The sequence below is a fragment of the Sinocyclocheilus grahami genome, unplaced genomic scaffold, assembly GCF_001515645.1.
Source record: "Sinocyclocheilus grahami isolate Dianchi unplaced genomic scaffold, SAMN03320097.WGS_v1.1 scaffold307.1, whole genome shotgun sequence".
In the NCBI taxonomy this organism is placed as follows: Eukaryota; Metazoa; Chordata; class Actinopteri; order Cypriniformes; family Cyprinidae; genus Sinocyclocheilus; species Sinocyclocheilus grahami.
In genome coordinates this window covers 1005901-1022112 of record NW_015505486.1, presented here as the reverse complement: position 1 = coordinate 1022112, position 16212 = coordinate 1005901, and the positions used below count along the sequence as shown (strand labels likewise).

Sequence of the window (16212 nt, the reverse complement as noted above, 5' to 3'; positions counted from 1 at the left end):
CTTGATACAGAAGAACCAGAGTCTCTGAGTCTGTTCTTCTCCATTCCACCTTCAGTCTTTTCTTTAATAAGCGTTTGTTAACCTGACAGGGCAGAACCACTGAACCTCCGAGAGGAACAGCAAGGGAATCAGATTCTTCAACAGTAAAAGCTAAAAATGGAACAACAACATATTACTAATGTGAAAATTCTGTTAACAAAATATTTAAGGGTATTTTGTACAATAATATTGGGAAAACAATGCTGGTGATGACGGTTACTCTTGAATAGGAACAAACATTTGTGCATACATGCATATTCACAACTCTACATTAGCAAATGCCTTTAACTTTTTTTTCCCCCTTCAACAACTTTGGTATTATTTTTGCTTTTTCAATCTCTCCACCCATTCATTTCCAGATGGCTTGTCCTACATAGGGTCACAGAGATGCTGGAGCCTTTCCCAGCATCTCAGGCCACAGACAGGGAAACGCCCTGAATGAATGGCAAGTCTGTCATGATATAGTGTTGATAAATAAATGCAATTAATTCATTTAAAATAAGCAGTGGCCTCCATGGTTGCATCAGCGAAGTCCAAAACACAATTTTTGATGAACTTTTAGGAGATTGGTACTAAGAATTTTGACAAATGTTGTAAAAAAAGAGTCACCTCCAGTTGACTGAATGTACAGAGTAGCTAATTTACAGTCATCTTGTGTAACTGCAATATGTAAACTTAAATGCATAATTGACAGAATTAATTTGCTTTACTGTAAAGTCTTTAGACACAAATGTAATACGTACAACTAAATTAAAATACTACACTAAAATATTACAGTAGTTTTTGTTTTTGATGTTTACTCACTCAGTGTCAAATTTGTCTCCGATGAATACACACAGTCCTGGTCACTGTAAACAGTACATGTATATTCTCCCTCATCTTGAGCGCTCAGATTGTCCAGACGGAGAGAGAAGTTTCCATGTTGAATCTGATCAGTAAATAAATGAGCTCTATCATGATAATCCTGCTGCTGGGACTCTGCTCGACTCTTACCATCTTGATACAGATGAACCAGAGTCTCCGAGTCTGCTCTTCTCCATTCCACCACCAGACTTTGGTTTAATAAGTGTTTGTCAACATAACCGGGCAAAACCACTGAAGATCCCAGAAAAATCTGGTTACAAGGAAACCTGAAAAAGAATAGACATCTAATTTCTCATTTTAAAGTGAAAAGTGACAATTTCAAAACTGAATTTTGCAAGCTGCATTTTAGTTTGCACGAAGTGTGCAAAAAATACTATTAAAATTTAGATTTATGGAAACACTTTGCAATAAGAAATAACTTAATATAAAATATTTATAAGTGACTTTCTAATGCAAAAAAGCAAAAGAGAATTGTCAACTGTCAGTGGTTTTACATCATGGACTACTACTACTATTACAACTGTTGTTGTGTCACAAACCTCTAGTTAATTCCTTCTGAGTTACCTTTATTATGTGATCTGCAGTAGATCAGACAGCAGATGAGAAGAGCAGATCCAGATGCAGAAATACAAAGAATCAACACCATTATGTGTGAAAGGGAGAAACCTGTGAAACCCAAACAGTTACTGAACAAAGAGAATAGTAAAGTGTAACATTCCCTGTATTTAAATTGTTCCATGCGTTACGTGTTCATGTTGTGTCGTGTGTCTTTAATCAAATGTTTTGCCTCTGTTGTTTCTCCAGACAAGGTTAGCAAGAAAGAAGTTGCTTATTTTGTGGAGAATGGCTTGTTAATGCGCAAATGGTGCTCTAATAGTGAAAGTGATGCTGATTTGAATGTCATGTACCAGATTGTCATTCCTTCGGTTTATCGTCAGCATGTGCTGTGTCTGGCGCACAATCATGTGTTGTCAGGTCATTTGGGTATCACAAAATTGTACAATGGAATCCATTTCTTTTGGCCTCAGTTAAAGAGGGATGTTGTGGAATTTTGCCAGACTTGTTATACTTGCCAGTGTATGGGGAAAATCAAATCAGGTTATTCCTCCGGCTCCCCTCTCTCCCATTCCAGTTATTGGAGAGCCCTTCGAACATGTTATTATCGATTGTGTCAGACCGCTGCTTAAAACAAAGCCAAGGAATCCGTTTCGGTTAACGCTAATGTGTACTGCTACCCAGTTCCCTGAGGCAATTCCACTTCGCAAAATGACTGCTCCTGTGTTTATCAAGGCACTGGTCAAATTTTTCTCTACATTTGGCTTACCAAAAGTTGTACAAACTGACAAATTGTCTAAGATTTTTAATCAGGTCTTAAAATCACTTTCCATCACCCACAGATTTTCATCCGGAGCCTATCATCCAGAGAGTCAAGGCACACTTGAACTATTTCACCAGATACTTAAATCTATGTCAAGAAAACACTATGCAGACACAAGCAGAGATTGGGATGAAGGCATCTCCATTGGTGTTATTTTCAGTGCGTGAAACAGAGTTGCTCGGGTTCAGTGCCACTGAGCTTGTTTTTGGGCATACTATTCCAGGACCACTCAAAGTCCTAAAAGAAAACATTTTGGAAATTGAGGCAAGTCCTAAGACCAATGTGCTGAATTATGTTAGTCGTTTTAGAGAGCATTTACATAACACTTGTGACCTGGCAAAAGAATCGCTTACAGCTGTGCAAGTAGTCATGAAGTGCCAGTATGACACTAGAGCGGTCCCGCACACTTTTCAGGCCGGTGACCAGGTGCTTGTATTGTTGCCAATCCCAGGATAAATGTAGTTCAGGGAATTTAAGCTACATTACAATGAAACTAAATATTATATCAAACAGTATTGCCTCTTTTCATTCTCATTTTAACATTAATAGATTAACAGAATAAAGACCAAAGATTACCTGTTAGATTTACCCAAAACAAATTATATCTTATGTTTAACCACTACAGAGACCTCATAGCCAGCGGCAAATGTCAGAAGGACTGAGCACCCGCTGATCGCGTGGAGCTCACGTCTCCAAAATCGGCACCGCATATTTTCAAATAGGCGCTGTCTTTATAAATAAACTGCAGATTTGAGTTTTAAACTACATTCTTGCCTGAAATACTTTTAAAACTACATTTCATGACACAATAACAGTAATATATTTTTTTAAAGATGCGAATAAATGGCGGTTGAAATACAATGCTGCATGAACTCAACCAATCAGCATGTTCAGCGCTCAAGTCCTGCCCCCAAAAGTTCCAGACCTTTGAAAAAGTACTACCTTGCGGGCAGGGACCTTCTGGGGGGCAAATATTTGCCCCGTACTTTATTTAGATCCTGGTTCCTGAGGTGGAAACACACCAAGTACCGGCCCAAAGTCCCCAGTTCCTAGGGAAAGTTCCTGTGGTGGAAACAGGGCTTATGTAATTTGTTCTCCTGAAAGAAAACGGCAGTCACAAGTGTCACGTAAACATGTTGAAAGCATATAATCTTAGAGTCCACAAGGAAAAACTACTGAGAAAGCATCCGCACCTGTTGTTTCTTCTGTGTCATGGAATGCTCCAAAACAAGAAGAATGTTCCAAATGCAGAATTTATTGAATAGTCCAAAAACAAACATCATGCCACATCAAGGTAAAAACAGAGCAACAGTAAACAATAAACCAGCAACCAAAGACAAATAAAACCAGGCTTATACGGATGTTTAATAAGGTAAATGGGACACAGCTGAATATAATGAGGCTTGATAGTCAAGGCAAAGGGTGATGGGAACTAAAGTCCAGAGAAACAAACAATGTGACATTGAGTGGGCTCTGGAATGAACCCATGGACTTGAGTAAGCTCTGGACTGGAAATAGACTCTGGAATGAATTTGTAGACTTGAGTGGGCTCTAGAGTGGACTCTGAAGGCTCCCATCCACGCAGAACAGCCCAGAGGCCAAAGGTAAAGATGGCCTTCTTTTTTATGGCAGCAGCAGTGAAATTGGGCTGTTCTGTGGCGACCTCTGAGACCACCAGGACCACCAGACTCAGGACCACCAGAGTCAGGTCCTCCAGGACCACCGGACTCAGGACCACCGGAATTGAGTCCTCCAGGACCATCGGACTTGGGTCAGACTCGTAGACTGGAGCAGGTTCTGGTGCAGATTCAAGGACTGGAGCGGGCTCCGGGAGAACTGGAGTGGACCTTGCTGCCCTCCTTCTCGACCTTCGCTTGCGAGACTGAGACACTGAAGATTCACTATCCACTGGAGCGGGCTCAGACATCTCCAGGGGCACTGCAATGGACTCAGACCGACATGATATTACTAAGTTGCGGTAACAGAGATAATCAATGTAACTCCAAAAGTCGAGACCCTTAAGCCCCTCCATCTCCCGAGGTGGCAAGGGGTTGTCTAAGCCAGTGGTTCCCAACCCTGGTCCTGGAGGCACCCCAACACTGCATGTTTTGCATGTCTCCTTAATCAAACACACCTGATTCAGGTCATCAGCTCATTAGTAGAGACTCCAAGACCTGAAACTGGTGTGTCAAAGAAAGGAGACATGCAAAATGTGCAGTGTTGGGGTGCCTCCAGGACCAGGGTTGGGAACCACTGGTCTAAGCAATCATTAAAAATCTTTCTGAGCTCAGACTCACAAAGTTCCAGTCCTACCGCCAAAGTCCAGAAGGTCTGAGCAAAACCTCCTACTTCCATCCCCTGCTGGCGAAGATCCACCATCATCCGGAGCCGAGCCTTCCACTCCGAATGGAAGAATACGAATGCCCATGGTCCACAATACAATAAGCCCAGCCTAGCTGCTGGATCGGTTGATGGCTGGTTTATTATGTCACAGAATGCTCCAAAACAAGAAGATCCAAATGCAGCATTTATTGACGAGTCCAAAAACAAACAGCGTAATCCACATCAGGGCAAAAACAGAAAACACATAACAGTAAACAACAAATCAGCAACCAAATACAAAGAAAACCAGGCTTATATAGACGAGTTAACAAGGTAAATGGGACACAGCTGAATGTAATGAGGCTTGATAGTCAAGGCAAAGGGTGATGGGAACTGAAGTTCAGAGAAACAAACAAAACTAAGAAGTGTGCCCTCTGGTGGCTATACATGGGCACACCAACTAGACACTGTGACATTCTGTTGTAGTAGTTAGCGAGGATATATCTTCTGCTCGGGTATCTGCTGCTAGTGTAACGGGTATGGAAAGTAATGTTAATTTCATATGTAGAATTACACAAAAATGTTCACGATGTATACCTGATATGCCTGTCTGTGTGTGCACCAACACTGGCCAACACTGAGGTTGGTTAATACAGTGTTGGCCGGTGTCCCAAATTGTAACGCATATCTGGATGACTTAGTAGTGTACTCATCTGAGTGGTCAGAACACATTTCTTTGTTGCACACCATGTTTGAACGACTTGCCAAAGCTACATTAACTCTAAATCTGACCAAATGCAAATTTGTTTGGTAAAGAAGTTGACTAAGGTCAAGTTTGTCCCATTGCGGCCAAAGTTTCCGCCATAACTGACTTTCCTGTTCCCAACACCAGATGCAAGTTGCACCGATTTTTAGGCATGACTGGATACTATCGCAGTTTTTGTCACAATGTTTCCAGTGTTATTTGTCCCCTCACAAATTTACTTAGTCCATCCCAGCAGTTCGTTTGGTCAGCTGAGTGTCAGTAGGCATTTGGAAATATTAAAGCTTTGTTCTGCTGCGCCCCAGTCCTCGCGACTCCAGACGTTGAATTCCCAGTACTCCTCCTAGAGGACCGAAATAGGGTTGAACACCATGTCTGTTATTTTTCCAGGAAATTTAATAAACATCAACTCAACTATTCAACCATAGTAAAGGAAGCTCTTGCATGTTGGCACTACAATATTTTGAAGTTTACATTGGTTCTAGTTCTCTTCCTGTTACTGTTTATATGGATCATAATCCGTTAGTATTCCTCTCTCGCAGGTACAATCGCTGGGCCCTGATCGTACAAAATTATAATTTGGAAATTTGCCACAAGAAAGGAGCAGAAAATGTAGTAGCGGATGCCCTTTCTAGATGTGCCTAGTTGAACTCTGGTTTGTGCTGTAGTTTTGGTTTTAGGATTTAACAAACAATATTGCCATATACAGTATGTTTGTTCTTATGGGTGGGGGTTTTATGTGTTCGTGCTTTGTCATGTGCTTCGCTCTGTCTTTGCTTCTTGTTTACTTTCACTTTCTTAGTTACCGGTCATTGGTCCTGTCACCTGTCAATCTTCATTAGCGCTGACGGGATCCCTCCTGCTGTTCCCAAGACCCTTCCAGATAAAAGAGCCCCCCCCCATGTTGTTGCTGTTTTGTGCTCGTCATTTTTGTTGCCATCCGGTTTAATTCTTGTATCCCCTTTTATTGGTGTTGCTTGCCCTACGTGTATGTTTGCCTTCATTTTATATTTGTTCCCACTCCCCCTTAATGTAACATATTTAAGCATGCGTTGCATTATTATATGTTACGAGGCTGGGAATAAGCGGACAGGTAAGAACATCGTGACATACATTGCAACCCATAGGATCTGCCTTTGTATTACATTAGTGTAACGGAGGCCAGCGGTAGGTGCTGTGCAGGTAAACCTCACTCCCCTGATCTCAAGAGACGCACTAGTGACTGACGCTAGTGGCTGCAGTCTTTAACCTCCTTGTTAGTGCATCCGCCTCTCATGCCGGAGACCCGGGTTTGAGACCCACTCGGAGCGAGAACGAGGTGTGGCAGTGAGGACCCATGAGAGAGGGGTTACATTAGGTTAGGGCGAGTGCCACCCCTTGTACTTTTGCTTTTGGATAGAAAATGTAGCTTAGTTAGAGCGTCTCGGAAGCGAAAGACTTTTCTTTTTCACAAAGTAGTTAGGCTTAGGGGGATATTTATAAGTTAGAGGGTGTTTGGTTTTGTTATTTTCTTTGATTTAACTCCGCCCATGTCCCTTCTTCCCGTTCCCACTAAACCTCACTCCCCTGATCTCAAGAGACGAGCTAGTGGCTGTAGTCTTTAGCCTCCTTGTTAGTGCATCCACCTCCCATGCCGGAGACCCAGGGTTTGAGACCCACTCGGAATGAGAATGAGGTGTGGCGGTGAGGACCCGGGGAAGAGGGGTTACATTAGGTTAGGGCGAGAGCCACCCCTTGTACTTTTGCTTTTGGCTAGAAAATGTAGCTTAGTTAGAGCGTCTCGGAAGCGAAAGACTTTTCTTTTTCACAAAGTAGTTAGGCTTAGGGGGATATTTATAAGTTAGAGGGTGTTTGGTTTTGTTATTTTCTTTGATTTAGCTCCGCCCATGTCCCTTCTTCCCATTCCCACTGTCTTGAGTATGACTGTTTCTATAAATACATTTATACCACTTTTTTTGTTTCGCCATCAAACCTTTATATTTACATCGTATTTACGAAAACTCAATTAACATTAGGATTTTTCCATTTTTGATGAAAAACAAACAGATATTGAAACTAGGCCTGTTAATTTTACACATTATCCTAGAAAATAAATAAATGAAATACTGAAGAGATTAACTTATGTTTATAAGAAAATACCCGACCAGAAATGTAAAACAAAAAAATGTATAAACATTTTATATATATATATATATATATATATATATATATATATATATATATAATAACCTACTATTGAATGTCTTTATTAAGAATTGCAGTAGACATGAAAGAGTTAATGTGAATGAATTAATGAATTCATGTCTATTTTGCCTATTTTGGATTACTTGGTGGATGATAGGTACATTTAGGTACTTTTTTTAACAATATGCATTGTGACATATGCTTTACAAATGAACTACAAAAATCCCTATTATAACTGAAGGCATTAAACATTTTACGTTTTTTTTTTTTTTTACAAAGTATGATAGCTTCATCTTTAATCTGTTACTCACCCAGTTGATCCAATACTGCAGTTGCATATGCTGAAAGTTCTCCAGCAAACACTTGACAAGTGTAAACTCCTTTATCCTCAGTTCTGACACTCTTCAGTCTGAGAGAGAAGTTTCCTTTGTGGATTTCAGTAGTGAAGCACTCAACTCTGTCTCTGTATCGCTCATCTGATGAATCTGATAAAGACTTATTGTTTTGGTAGAGAAGAACTAGAATATCTATATCTTCATCTGTTTTCTTCCATGAAACCTCTTCAATGTGTTCAGGTGTGATGTGAGAGTCTACAGAGCAGTTCAGAGTGATGTCCTCACCCACAGACGCAGAAATGGAATGACTCGATCCTGATACTTTTAAATGATCTGGAAAAAAGTGAAATTTCAGCATATCAGCTAACAAAATGTATTTTATTGTGCACCAGAAGGACTATGCACAATCAACCATATTATACATATACAGTGGGTACGGAAAATATTCAGACCCCCTTACATTTTTCACTGTTTGTTATATTGCAGCCATTTGCTAAAATCATTTAAGTTTATTTTTTTTCCTCATTAATGTACACACAGCACCCCATATTGACAGAAAAACACAGAATTGTTGACATTTTTGCAGATTTATTAAAAAAGAAAAACTGAAATATCACATGGTCCTAAGTATTCAGACCCTTTGCTCAGTATTTAGTAGAAGCACCCTTTTGATCGAATACAGCCATGAGTCTTTTTGGGAAAGAGGCAACAAGTTTTTCACACCTGGATTTAGGGATCCTCTGCCATTCCTCCTTGCAGAGCCTCTCCAGTTCTGTCAGGTTGGATAGTAAACGTTGGTGGACAGCCATTTTTAGGTCTCTCCAGAGATGCTCAATTGGGTTTAAGTCAGGGCTCTGGCTGGGCCATTCAAGAACAGTCACAGAGTTGTTGTGAAGCCACTCCTTCGTTATTTTAGCTGTGTGCTTAAGGTCATTGTCTTGTTGGAAGGTAAACCTTCGGCCCAGTCTGAGGTCCTGAGCACTCTGGAGAAAGTTTTCGTCCAGGATAACCCTGTACTTGGCCGCATTCATCTTTCCCTCAATTGCAACCAGTCGTCCTGTCCCTGCAGCTGAAAAACACCCCCACAGCATGATGCTGCCACCACCATGCTTCACTGTTGGGACTGTATTGGACAGGTGATGAGCAGTGCCTGGTTTTCTCCACACATACCGCTTAGAATTAAGGCCAAAAAGTTCTATCTGTGTCTCATCAGACCAGAGAATCTTATTCAGGTGTTTTTTAGCAAACTCCATGCAGGCTTTCATGTGTCTTGCACTGAGGAGAGGCTTCCGTCGGGCCACTCTGCCATAAAGCCCCGACTGGTGGAGGGCTGCAGTGATGGTTGACTTTCTACAACTTTCTCCCATCTCCCAACTGCATCTCTGGAGCTCAGCCACAGTGATCTTTGGGTTCTTCTTTACCTCTATACATTTTATATATATATATATATATATATATATATATATATATATATATATATATATAATAACCTACTATTGAATGTCTTTATTAAGAATTGCAGTAGACATGAAAGAGTTAATGTGAATGAATTAATGAATTCATGTCTATTTTGCCTATTTTGGATTACTTGGTGGATGATAGGTACATTTAGGTACTTTTTTTAACAATATGCATTGTGACATATGCTTTACAAATGAACTACAAAAATCCCTATTATAACTGAAGGCATTAAACATTTTACGTTTTTTTTTTTTTTTACAAAGTATGATAGCTTCATCTTTAATCTGTTACTCACCCAGTTGATCCAATACTGCAGTTGCATATGCTGAAAGTTCTCCAGCAAACACTTGACAAGTGTAAACTCCTTTATCCTCAGTTCTGACACTCTTCAGTCTGAGAGAGAAGTTTCCTTTGTGGATTTCAGTAGTGAAGCACTCAACTCTGTCTCTGTATCGCTCATCTGATGAATCTGATAAAGACTTATTGTTTTGGTAGAGAAGAACTAGAATATCTATATCTTCATCTGTTTTCTTCCATGAAACCTCTTCAATGTGTTCAGGTGTGATGTGAGAGTCTACAGAGCAGTTCAGAGTGATGTCCTCACCCACAGACGCAGAAATGGAATGACTCGATCCTGATACTTTTAAATGATCTGGAAAAAAGTGAAATTTCAGCATATCAGCTAACAAAATGTATTTTATTGTGCACCAGAAGGACTATGCACAATCAACCATATTATACATATACAGTGGGTACGGAAAATATTCAGACCCCCTTACATTTTTCACTCTTTGTTATATTGCAGCCATTTGCTAAAATCATTGAAGTTAATTTTTTTTCCTCATTAATGTACACACATCACCCCATATTGACAGAAAAACACAGAATTGTTGACATTTTTGCAGATTTATTAAAAAATAAAAACTGAAATATCACATGGTCCTAAGTATTCCGACCCTTTGCTGTGACACTCATATATTTAACTCAGGTGCTGTTCATTTCTTCTGATCATCCTTGAGATGGTTCTACACCTTCATTTGAGTCCATCTGTGTTTGATTATACTGATTGGACTTGATTTGGAAAGCCACACACCTGTCTATATAAGACCTTACATCTCACAGTGCATGTCAGAGCAAATGAGAATTATGAGGTCAAAGGAACTGCCTGAAGAGCTCAGAGCCAGAATTGTGGCAAGGCACAGATCTGGCCAAGGTTACAAAAAAATTTCTGCTGCACTTAAGGTTCCCAAGAGCACAGTGGCCTCCATTCCTTAAATGGAAGACGTTTGGGATGACCAGAACCCTTCCTAGAGCTGGCTGTCCGGCCAAACTGAGCTATCGGGGGGGAAGAGCCTTGGTGAGAGAGGTAAAGAAGAACCCAAAGATCACTGTGGCTGAGCTCCAGAGATGCAGTCGGGAGATGGGAGAAAGTTTTAGAAAGTCAACCATCACTGCAGCCCTCCACCAGTTGGGGCTTTATGGCAGAGTGGCCCGACGGAAGCCTCTCCTCCGTGCAAGACACATGAAAGCCCGCATGGAGGACTCCAAGATGGTGAGAAATAAGATTCTCTGGTCGGATGAGGCCAAGATATAACTTTTTGGCCTTAATTCTAAGCGGTATGTGTGGGGAAAACCAGGCACTGCTCATCACCTGTCCAGTACAGTCCCAACAGTGAAGCATGGTGGTGGCAGCATCATGCTGTGGGGGTGTTTTTCAGCTGTAGGGACAGGATGACTGGTTGCAATCGAGGGAAAGATGAATGCTGCCAAGTACAGGGATATCCTGGACGAAAACCTTCTCTAGAGTGCTCAGGACCTCAGACTGGGCCGAAGGTTTACCTTCCAACAAGACAATGACCCTAAGCACACAGCTAAAATAACGAAGGAGTGGCTTCACAACAACTCTGTGACTGTTCTTGAATGGCCCAGCCAGAGCCCTGACTTAAACCCAATTGAGCATCTCTGGAGAGACCTAAAAATGGCTGTCCACCAACGTTTACCATCCAACCTGACAGAACTGGAGAGGATCTGCAAGGAGGAATGGCAGAGGATCCCCAAATCCAGGTGTGAAAAACTTGTTGCATCTTTCCCAAAAAGACTCGTGGCTGTATTAGATCAAAAGGGTGCTTCTACTAAATACTGAGCAAAGGGTCTGAATACTTAGGACCATGTGATATTTCAGTTTTTCTTTTTTAATAAATCTGCAAAAATTTCAACAATTCTGTGTTTTTCTGTCAATATGGGGTGCTGTGTGTACATTAATGAGGAAAAAAAATTAACTTAAATGATTTTAGCAAATGGCTGCAATATAACAAAGAGTGAAAAATGTAAGGGGGTCTGAATACTTTCCGTACCCACTGTATATAGACAAGAGAAATTAAATGAAGCTTGTCTTTGTGTTTTTGTAGTTACACATTAGGTCAAATCATGTGACCAGGAAATATAACCTGAGAAAAACAAAAGGCATCACAGCAAATAGTAAAATCGGAGTAAGATCAAATACTTTCTGTAAAGCTATTACTACAAGAACTACTGTTCTTGTTCCATAATGTTCCAAAAACACAAGATTGCAGCATGAGATTTGCTTTTTGAAGATAAAACTAAAATCTGGTTGACTAAATCCCTATCAAAAATATTCTTCATGATATCAGAAATACAAAACTCATCACCATCTCCCAAAACAATCAATAAAACTGCAGAATGCTATTGGAAAACTTAATTTTGTGGGTTGTCTCCATAATCAGCTTAAAGAGAGAAAAACATGTACATACTGCCAGATATGACTGGAATTACTGCCACAAAAGTAAACATTATAAGCTCCATGTTTAGTTGAAATCATAATCATCTCTCTGGATAGTAAAGGTGCTGGTCTGTAAAGTGAGCGATCTGGTGCGTGAAAGCAATATGTTTAAACATGATTATTTTCTTTCTTTGAGAAAGAGTAACCTACTGCAGCTAATCCAGATAAACAGGTTCTGATTACAGAAAACATCACCATAGAAAGGAAAAAAAATGAAAAGCATTTGCAATGGGAATCATCTGAACGGCAAAAGAAAAAAAAGCAATCAATAAACCAATAAGCTATCACGGTTACTTTTGGTTGTGCTCCTGTTCTTCTGCTTTAGTTTAGTTCATTGACCTAGTTTCCCGCTTGTGTCTGTTTGTCATTCTTTTCAGCTGTGTAATTATCCTCATTTGGTCTGTGTTCTTAAGTTCCTGTTTGTTCAATATGAGTTTGTCGGGTCTCATCAATGTTACGTGCGTCACCAGCCTTCCCTTTGTGCATTGGTCTCAAACTCAATTACTGGAGGGCCACAGCTCTGCACATTTTAGCTCCAACCTTAATCAAACACACCTGATCTAGCTAATAAAGTTCTTTAGGATTACTAGAAGCATCCAAGCAGGTGTGAGTTGGATCTGGTTGGAGCTAAACTCTGCAGAGTTGTGGCCCCTTAGGAATTGAGTTTGAGACAACTGCCTTTCTGGATTTACCTAAAAAATTTATAAACTAATAAATTTAAATAATAATAACAATAATAATAAACATAAACAAAATCTGTATGATTGGATGTATTATCCACAACATAAACTTTGTCTCCTGGAACAATTGATTCAGTTGAATGACTGCCAGGCATGATGCACTTTTTTTTCTCATATTTCTGAAGCCACGCAAGTTAAATTTCTCCCCAGCTCATCTGTAATTCAGTCTTTTGCATTCAAATAACTATCTCTCAGTTTATTCTTAAAGACTATTTCTGTACTACTGGTATGTCTTGGCTACAAATAAGCATAACTTACCATTTTTTTCTCATGGGAGGAAACAACAATCACCACTCAGTCACTGGTACCCCTGTGCAAATCTGCTCCAGCTTTCAGCCCAGAACACGCTCCTGAGAAAATGCTCTCTATAACCTCTGCCAAGAAAAGGAGGCTGAGAAGAAGTAAGCATTCAGTGTTAACACCAGCGTGCCCCTCAGGGCTCCTTGATATGGCACTTCCCACAGAATTCTCTGCTCCTATCCTCCCTCCAGTGTTCGCTTCGGTCCCAGAATCCAGTTATTCTTTTTTAGTCCCAGAGTTCAACCCACCGGGGAAGGTCAAGTCTGCCAGTACATTTCTGGAGCACAGTGGGGCTTCGTTGTCTCAGTCTCACAAGAGAAGGTTGAGAAGGAGGAGGGCAGCTAAGTCCACTCCGGTGGTCCGGGAGGATCTGACTCCAGGGGTCTCAAGTCCAGTGGTCCTGGGGGACCCGACTCAGGTAGTCCCAAGTCCATTGGTTCTGGAGGACCCTACTCCGGTGGTCCCATGTCCAGTGGTCCTGGAGGACCCGACTCTGGTGGTCCGAAGTCTGTTGGTTCTGGAGGACCTGACTCCAGGGGTCTCAAGTCCAGTGGTCCTGGAGGACCTGACTCCCGTGATCCCAAGTTCAGTGGTCCCAGAGGTTCCTGGGCAACCCACTCCAGAACAGCCTGCCACAGAGCTTCCTAATCTCACAGCTGCTGCCATAGTCAAAAAGGCTGTCTTCGCCTTTCACCTCATGACTGTTCTGAGTGTGTTGGCCGCTTCAAAGTCTGCTCCTACTTCCCAAGAAACCGTTCCAGCCTGGGAACCCTCAGAGTCCACTCAAAAGCCTGCTCTAGTCCAGGAGCCAGCCTCAGAGTCCAAACTCGAACCCACGCTAGTCCATGAATTTGCCTCAGAATTCACTCCAGAGCCCGCTTCAGTCCAGGAGCAATCAGAGTCCACTCCACAGCCCAACCTGGATCCCACGTTCATCACCCAGTTAAGCCAGGAGCTTTCTCCAGTTCTTCAATCTGTTACAGAGCTTGCCCCAGTCTATGAATCCATTCCAGTGAATGAAAGCACACAAATGGCTCCTGTTCCCGAGTCTGGGCCAGAGATAGGGCCACTGTTCCCGAGTTAGGCCCAGAGAGATTCAATAGACTCTCCGTGTCTATTGATGCTTCTGCTACAGAACCTCCAGAGGTGGCGGCATTCACTGCAGAACCTCCAGAGGTGGTGGCATTCGCTGCAGAACCTCCATAGGTGGTGGCATTCACTGCAGAACATCCATTGGTGGCAGTGTTGTCCGCTTCCGTGCCTCTTAAGATGGGGGTGCCCACTTATGAAAGCTTTGTCAGTCCTGACGAGGTCATGGAGACCGTCAGTGAATCCCCTGTCATACCAGTCTCGGCCCTAGAAGCCAATCATGAACTCTCATCCCTGCCTGTTACAGTCACTAAGACTGTCTCTGAATCCACTCAGTACCCTGTCCCGGTCAAAGAGACCTGAACACTCTATTTGCCCTGTCACGTCTATAGAGGCCGTCTGTGAACACTCTGCCTGAATCCTGTCCTGAACCGACCACGGAGGTCGTCCATGAACTTGTGTCCTGTCTCGACCCGGCCACAGAAGGTGAACTCTATGACTGTTCTGTCATGGTCAAGGAGACCGGTTATGAACTCTCTGCCTATCCTGTTACAGCTGCAGAGGCCGCTGTTAACCTCTCTGTGCTTTTTGTTATAGTTAGACCTGCTCCACCGTGGTGGTCTTCAGCTCTGACCTGGTGGACGTCTGCTCCACCGTGGGAATCTTTAGATCCATCTGCTCTGCTGTGGTGGTCGTCTGCGACCTGTTGGTCTTCGGCTCCACCTGTCCCGTCCTGGTAGTCTTCAGCTTTGCTCTGGTGGTCTTCAGATCCACCCTGGTTGTTCCCAACTCCACCCGCTCTGCTCTGGTGGTCTTCGGCCCTGCCGGTTCTGCCCTGGCTCACTGCTCTACCCTGGCTCACTGCTGTGCCCTGTCACTCTGCTCTGCCCTGGCTCCCTGCTCTGCCGGCTTGGCCCTGGCTCTTTGCTCCGCCGGCTCTGCCTCAGTTCCTTGTTCCTCCACTTCCACATGGACCTGGCCCTCCATCCCTCCCCCTGTTCCGCCTCCACTCCACCTCCCTCCTGGACTTTAGTCTATTCTGTTTGGAGCGACTGGAAGCCACTCCTTGGTGGGGGGCTCAGTCACAATCTTTAGCTGGACTCTTGGACTCTATTCCAGACTCTTGTCACTTCACCCCAGACTCTATTTCCCATAATCCTTCGCCCAGACTCATCATCAATTGCAATCACCTGTCTCTCATCACCTCATCAGTCTCACACTATAAGAATAGCATACACACATGCTCACATCACTGGTGATAGAATGTTTTAATGTTTTCCTAGTCTCCTGTGTGTTCCTTGTTTTCTGAGTTTTGCCTTGCCTTAGTGTTTTTGACCCTGGACTGTGTCCTTGACTCTGATTGTTTGCTGCCTGTCCTTATCATTGCCTGTTACCTGGATTACTCTTTTGCCTCTGCCTTGGATATAACTATTTGCTGTTACTGGACCCTGCCGGTATGACTACACCTTGTTGAATAAAGCCTGCATTTGGATCCCGACCTCCGTTGTCGCCTCCCTCGTTACAGAATTGATAATTCTTATAATGTATTAACTGTGATTACAATTATTCATGAGGTGCATTAAGGCATAATTAATGCATTAAAACAATTTTTTATAATACATTATACATAAAGACTTTGAGTAAAGTGTTCACAAAGGTTCTTCTTATTCTTTATTCAAAACAATTTAGGTGAAACTTGCTTCATATTTGATATAAATTGCAAAGAAAATATTTGGTCCGTTATGGGGAAACATGCACTGTGAGATTACAGATCTAATTCCACTTTCACTTAATATTTAACTGTGAATGATAAGCTTGATGTTCTGATGATCTGAGGTCAGTTTTACACACTTTCTGTAAAGTAAGGAAAAAGGGCTGATCGTAAGGAAATATGAGTGTTCATATCTGAGTTGCAATAAAAGTTAATAATTAACAGT

The 16212-nt window shown here is 42.0% G+C and overlaps 1 protein-coding gene across 3 annotated transcripts; it reads right to left on the bottom strand.

Moving 5' to 3' along the window:
- Positions 1-3627: 3627 nt before the first annotated feature.
- Positions 3628-4877, bottom strand: LOC107601593 (uncharacterized). Of its 3 annotated transcripts, none has more exons than XM_016293835.1 (2): positions 4579-4877; positions 3628-4249 (listed from the first exon to the last, which is right to left on the bottom strand). In XM_016293835.1, the coding sequence occupies exons 1-2, from the start codon at positions 4661-4663 to the stop codon at positions 3714-3716; spliced, it is 621 nt and encodes a 206-aa protein (XP_016149321.1). In that variant the 5' UTR covers positions 4664-4877; the 3' UTR covers positions 3628-3713. The 3 variants fall into 3 exon arrangements, with proteins under 3 accessions (XP_016149321.1, XP_016149323.1, XP_016149322.1); XM_016293837.1 differs by having other exon boundaries at positions 3628-4219; XM_016293836.1 differs by having other exon boundaries at positions 3628-4219; positions 4595-4877.
- Between the last annotated feature and the right edge of the window lie 11335 nt (positions 4878-16212).